The 6,625-nt window shown below is 44.0% G+C and overlaps 1 protein-coding gene across 1 annotated transcript in view; it reads left to right on the top strand.

Moving 5' to 3' along the window:
• The first annotated feature begins 273 nt into the window (after positions 1–273).
• CEP72 (centrosomal protein 72) overlaps positions 274–6,625 on the top strand; it is a 30,278-nt gene continuing 23,926 nt past the window's right edge. The window contains exons 1-3 of the mRNA XM_035136386.2: positions 274–395; positions 2,032–2,159; positions 5,235–5,427. Coding sequence (XP_034992277.2) covers positions 323–395; positions 2,032–2,159; positions 5,235–5,427 — 394 coding nt within the window. The 5' untranslated portion in view covers positions 274–322. The remainder of the gene's footprint in view (positions 396–2,031; positions 2,160–5,234; positions 5,428–6,625) is intronic.

The following is a 6,625-nucleotide window of genomic DNA, read 5'->3' as shown; positions in this document are numbered from 1 at the left end:
TGCTGTATATTTCTCATTTTTATTCTCAAGCGACGGAGCCGCTGCCTTCAGGCCCTGAAAGAGAGGCAGAGAATCTCCCGCTCAGCAGCTCCGAAGGCGGAACTCGCTCAGCCGTTGCCCGGCAACCGGAGCTCCCGACTCTTAAGCGTCTGAGTGGGCAGCGGCCTCCTCGGGGGCGGCTCCGCTCCCAAAGGCCGAGGGTCCGATTGGCCTCTTCCCGGCGCGGGATTAGCATGACCCGGCGCATGCGCCCTGCGGGGGCTCTGGTTTCCCCTCAGGCAGGGCGGCAAGCGCCTGTTGAAAGCGGGGCGCACGAAAAGCGATGGCCGCGGACGGGGTTCCGCTGACGGAGGAAAGCATCCGCGAGAGAGTCTGCCTGACGCACCAGAATCTCGGTGACCGACGAGCGTGGGTTGCAGGGAGGTGGGGAGGACCGCGCTCCAGGCGCCCCTGACTGCCTGTTGGATCCGTTAATCAGGCGGCAAAAAAGGCGGGATGGTGTACTACACGCGGAGGGGGCTGGACAAGGGGTGCGCGCTGTCCTATCGGAGAGGCGGAGGCTGTTGATTGACGGGTCGATCCTCTGTCCAGTAGGGGGCGATGTATGTGTAAGAGTTTATGTGTCCTTGGGGGAACCTTCTTAGGCTTCGCGCAGGCGCAGCCAACGTGCTGCTGCTCCCGGGACCCTCTTCCCGCCCCGCTCGGCTGGGTATTCCGCTTTTCCAACAGCAAATATTTATGTCAGACTAGAGTAGGTCGCAATAACCACAGACAGTAGCTTGAAAAAACAAAAAGCATTGCAATCATTATAATATCAAATACAGTGGTGTATAAACATTTATAAAAATAAATGTAGATCTGCTTCTCCAGGTGTTATTAGATAGCTCATCCTTACACCTGAAATAATTTAAGGGCAGAGATGACTGAACTGGTTCTCTGTTGCTTGGTTCCATATGCCCAGCATGTCCAAAGTCCGTTTCAGGGGCCTAATCCGGCCCGCCGGTCTATTTAATCTGGCTCCCGTGGCAGTATATGTCCTGGGGTAAAATCCTTTAGAAAGCTCAGCAACTTAAATCCTAAAAAAGCTCAACAACTTTGGGGTAAACCTCAAACGTAAAAAAAGCTCAAAAACTTTGGTTGGCCCTTTGATGAAGTTCCCTTCATCAAATCTGGCCCTCTTTGAAAAAAGGTTGGGCACCCCTGCCATATCCCATCATCCCTCATGATTGGCCATGCTGGCTGGGGATGATAGGAGTTGGGGGCTAGCAACATTGGGGAGCCACCTGGAGAGTGGGGGTGGGTGGGTGGATAAGAATTAAACTCTCTTCCACCCTGCCTCAGAGGAGTGTATTTTGTACCCCAACTGGTAAAAGTCAAAGGCAAAGCACTCACTTATGTGAAGAAACAACATGAATTTATTCTGAAGCTGGATAGGTGCTTGATTTGGAAGTACTTCAATGCCCCACTTATGCAAAGAATGACAATAACTGCCTGTCCCCAGTGAGACCATTTGGAAGGAGATGAGAGCAGAAATGCAGTAGACTCAAAGGAACCATTAACTATGGGATCAATTTATTTATTGGATTGATTACATGAAGAGTCTGCTATTGATAGCATCTTCTGTTGTATCTGTGTTCCAACACTTGAACTGGGCAAAAGATTTTGCACAACTTCAAAGTTTCATATACCTTTTTTAAAGTAAAAAATATCTGGTCCAATCCAATATTGCACTTTGCCAATTTTCTATCTCTTGTTCTCTGGAGCCATCAGAAACTCAACTTTCTGTTTTTAGCCTTTTAGGACTTGGGACCCACATTCAGTTGCAGTCTGAAATGGAGGCTACACTTAATATTTTGTCAGTGCGGTGCAAGTCTGGTTTCCCCCACCCTGTTTCCTTCCTATTCTCTTTTTCTTCCTTCATGGACACTTCTTCTAAACACTTTGATCCACGCTATTATCATGAAATATGTTGTTCCTTATCTTAAGTCCCATCGGAATGAATTATTAAACTCAACCATTTTCTCATTCTAGCTGATGTCCGGTCATTGTCTCTTCCTGGAACTTACCATGAAAAGATTAGTCATTTAGGAAACTCATTGGAAAATTTTATTCATCTAAAATCACTTGACCTTTCACGCAATGCATTGACTACCTTGGAGGTAAGGCATATTTGGGGCTTTGTATGTTTTACATTGTAGATCTATTGAATTAACATTTCAGATATGGTTCACCCGGTTTGCATATAGGATTGGTTATTTTACCCTGTTGTGGTTTACAACTATAAACAATCTGTAAAAAGATAAAAGCTCACCCAAGATATCTAAATCCCTTGCAAAGGTACTATATTTCAGTGGTCCAGCATAGGTTATAAAACATGCCACTGCCATTCAGATTAGAAAATTCTGAGCTAGATGCACAGATACTCTTAACTTGATAAGAGTAGCTTGATAAGGCAGCTTTATATCGTATGTTCATTTGTCTTTTATTGTAGCCAACAAAAACTGGCCAGAGTAAAAAAAACTGTCACAAAAGGCTCAAGGTTGGCTTCAGGAATCACTGAAGAAAGTTGTTTTCATAAGCAGGCATGCCAGATTCTGCCCCACTTTGTGTGTGCCCAGCGTGCAGCTGTGATGTCACACGTGTGGTGCGGGTGTGACATCACACGGCAGGAGGAGGCCCAATGGGACCCACTGTGGCCATGGGGAGGCCCAACAAGAAGGCCCATTGGGGCCTGGTGTGTCTGTGGGTGGACCCAATGGGGCCTGCACAATCTCACAAAGGCCCCACAAGAGAGGTAAGGCAGCTAGTGGCAATGAGCACCCACAGTCAAAATTTTGTGAGTGCCCTGGCACTCAGAGCCCCCAAGATATAGTCCCAGTCTTCGTAAGTGTGCTGAAGTCACTATGACTGCTTATTTTGTGTCTGGATTTATGATATTTGTGATGCATTTTAATTCCTATTTCTTTAAGCCAGTGTAGTGTAGTGGTTAAGAGCGGTAGACTCGTTATCTGGGAAGCCGGGTTCGTGTCTCTGCTCCTCCACATGCAGCTGCTGGGTGACCTTGGGCTAGTCACACTTCTTTGAAGTCTCTCAGCCCCACTCACCTCACAGAGGGTTTGTTGTGGGGGGAGGAGGGGAAAGGAGATTGTTAGCCGCTTTGAGACTCCTTCGGGTAGTGATAAAGCGGGATATCAAATCCAAACTCTTCTTCTTCTTCTTCTTAAAGCATCTCTCAGCAGCATCACCTCCCCAATTACAGTTTAGCACCTAGTGAGGTATGTTAACTGGGGATCAGGGAGAGTAGACCAAAGCCATCCAGTGAACTTAATAGCTGTGTGGGGAACTGAATTCAAGTTTCCTTAGTGGGAATCTGTATTTAAATATAAATAAAATTAAGGTAGTTGGAAGGAGCTTTTTACTCAGGATAAATAAGCATGATATTGGATCTGGCCATAGAGATATAACTACAGCTTATAGTAGGAGAATGTGGAGTCTCAAATACGTGTGCTCTCACGACTTTGTGTGCCCAAACCAGCACTCCCAACTCTTGGGATCCATCCTACCAGTGTACACCAAGTCAGCAGATGCTGAAAGATCCAGACCAGGGTAGATTTCTGGTCAACTGGTTGTTTCTCCTTTCTCCTTGTTAACTGTGAGGAGGTTGACTCTGTAAGCAAGCACTGGGTCCACTGGTGGCCATTTGAGGGCTGGGTTTGGCTCACAGACTTCTAGTTGCCAATTATTACAGTAGATAGATTTGGGAAGAGTCATAAGTAGGCAGACTTTGCATGCAAAAGGTCTCAGTTTCAATCTCTAACATCTCCAGGCAGGGCTTGCGAATACTGAAAGCCTGGAGAGTTTCTACCAGTCAATACAGACAACAATGAGCTAGCTGGATTATTGATATGACAGCACAGTATATGGCAACTTTCTATGTTCTGAAAGTCGGCTGAGGCAGGTGCAATGGGCTTTTAGTAGCAATCTCCCTCTGACGGAGGTAAAGGTAAAGGGACCCCTGACCATTAGGTCCAGTCGTGACCGACTCTGGGGTTGCGGCGCTCATCTCACATTATTGGCCGAGGGAACCGGCGTACAGCTCCCAGGTCATGTGGCCAGCAAGACAAAGCCGCTTCTGGCGAACCAGAGCAACGCACGGAAATGCCATTTAACTTCTCGCCGGAGTGGTACCTATTTATCTACTTGTACTATGACGTGCTTTCGAACTGCTAGGTTGGTAGGAGCAGGGACCGAGCAACTGGAGCTCACCCCGTTGCAGGGATTCGAACCGCCGACCTTCTGATTGGCAAGCCCTAGGCTCTCTCTGACGGAGAGTTAGTTGTAATTAAAAAATTTTTTAAAAAATTATAAACTAAAATATAGTAAACATGGTGTTATTCGTGTGTGTGTGTGCGTGCGTGCGTTTATAACAATATAGTCATTATTTATGGTACTACTGTATTGTATTGTACTATAGTATAGTAAAAAAACTCCTGGCTTAAAGCCCATCCTAGCTAAGGCTTATGTGTAGCCATGCCTGCAAGAGCACTTCCAGGCTATGAATCTGAGTGGCCTTGAGAGGTTGAACCCCACTGGTGAGGTGTATTCCTATTGCCACTATTCAATGAGGCCTTCAGACCATCATTGAGCCTTGAGCCTCAGTTGGTTTACTTGAGTAATGGGCATTATAACTTAATAATTATCTAAGGTACCCTATTCAGATTAAGCAACTGCTTCTTTTGGAAGGTATGTACCAACATATTTATGTAAGATATAGATTATATATCTGTGTATGTGGTTGCATAGAGTACTTAGCCTGTTATTTATTGTTTGATCCATTATATAACTTTCAGAGTGAAATTTCAATCCCACTATATGTGGTCAATACAGGATAGTGTATGATACTTGCTTTTAGATCAATATGAGTGTATTAAGTAGCATTATTTGCTGCTGCAGTTAGGAAAGTTTGAGCTTTAAAGAAAGTGTCAGTGGATTGCAAAAGTGTTCTCTAATCTTAGTAAGCAGAAAGAATTCACTGAATGGTTTATTTTAGCTATGCTTCCTTATGTTAAACAAAAATTGGGCAATGGCTCAGTGGCTCATGTTTTTACATCTTCAGATATTTATCTTGCTTAGTACTGTTTGCAATTGTCTGGCTACAAGCAATTTACACATAGTTTACTGGAGTTGTAAGATGGGAATAAACACACAATTGCTTTTTAACCATTTGTTAACAGGGCCTTCAACATCTTACATGCCTAGAAAAACTCAATCTTTACTTCAATTACATTTCCTCATTGTCGGAAGTATTTCGACTTCACAGCTTAACTGCACTCAAGGATGTGGATTTCCGGCTGAATCCTGTTGTTAAAAATGAATCTGATTATCGTCTTTTTGTCATTCACATGCTCCCGAATCTCAGGCAGTTGGGTGAGTAAGATGACACAACAGTACATATTGCAAAAAAAAAAAGGTATTAGAATATTTTTCCTTCAGTGGCTGAACTAGTTTAGATTTATAGCCCAGCTATTCCCAAAGATGGGAAATATTTTTTATCATCTCATGTTACTTTTTTAAGGCAAGCAACTAAATGTAGAATGTGAATGCAGTAAATAGATCTCTGAAAGCACATGTATCATATATGCATGCGCTCATCTGGAAACTAGGATGTCTGCTGCTACTTGTTGAGGGTACATTTTTGTGGCCAAGCTGTTTCTTCTTGTTTTTGTTTTGCTGTGCGGCGAAATGAAGTGCCATAATTCCCTTTTGCTGCTTACCTTCTTTTTCATTTCCTATGTATGCATTTTCTGAAAAACTGACAGATAGCTCAGTTGACAAGAGTGTGGTGCTGATGATGCCAAGATTGACGGTTTGATCTGCATGTTCCTGCATTGCAGGGGGTTGGATGAGATGACCCTCAGGGTCCCTTCCAACTCCAGGATTCTAAACCTTCTACCAAATCCATTTGTAGTATTCTTGCCTTTTTATAGGGAAGCTTTGCAAATTGTATCCAAATTCTTTGCATTTGCTCAAAGGGGCCAGTCCTGTTTCCTGTTCTCTGTTGTCCTGTCTTGTCCCATCCCACAAATACTTCAGTCCCTTTAAGCTGCTTTTCACCTGAAGGTGGGTTTGGGAGCTGTCAGTCATGAAGTAGAAAGGAGAGGTGGCTGAGAGGCAGCCTTGATGGCTGTTGAATCTTGGCAAAGAGCCTGGCTTCTTTTCCCTTGCAAGGTAAAAATTTCTGAGCAGTATAAAGAAATCAGGACTTTCTTAGTTACACAGCATGTGTATACGCAATGGCAAAAACATGTAATAAATTAACTGGGGGAAAGGGAGTAGGAGAATTTATCATGGTTCTGCTATCAAACTTCCTGTGAGATCTGCCATTCATTTGGAATTGGAAAAGCTAGCACAGTTAGATTGTCATAGATTCGATGGGAAGGGAAAGGTGACTTCAGTTTACAGAGTCTTGATTCTGAATGATTAAAGAGCCAAACCATGACCATAAAGCAATCATTTGAACAATGTCACAGTAATAGCAGTTTGTGTATGAAAGGGAGCTTTATTCTGTTTGACGGTTGCATTTCAATATTCTTTGTGAATGTGATATCATTAGACATCCTCATAA

Source organism: Zootoca vivipara, chromosome 13 (assembly GCF_963506605.1).
Source record: "Zootoca vivipara chromosome 13, rZooViv1.1, whole genome shotgun sequence".
Lineage (NCBI taxonomy): Eukaryota > Metazoa > Chordata > Lepidosauria > Squamata > Lacertidae > Zootoca > Zootoca vivipara.
Note: the sequence above shows the minus strand (reverse complement) of the source record. Positions and strands in the feature narration are given on the sequence as shown.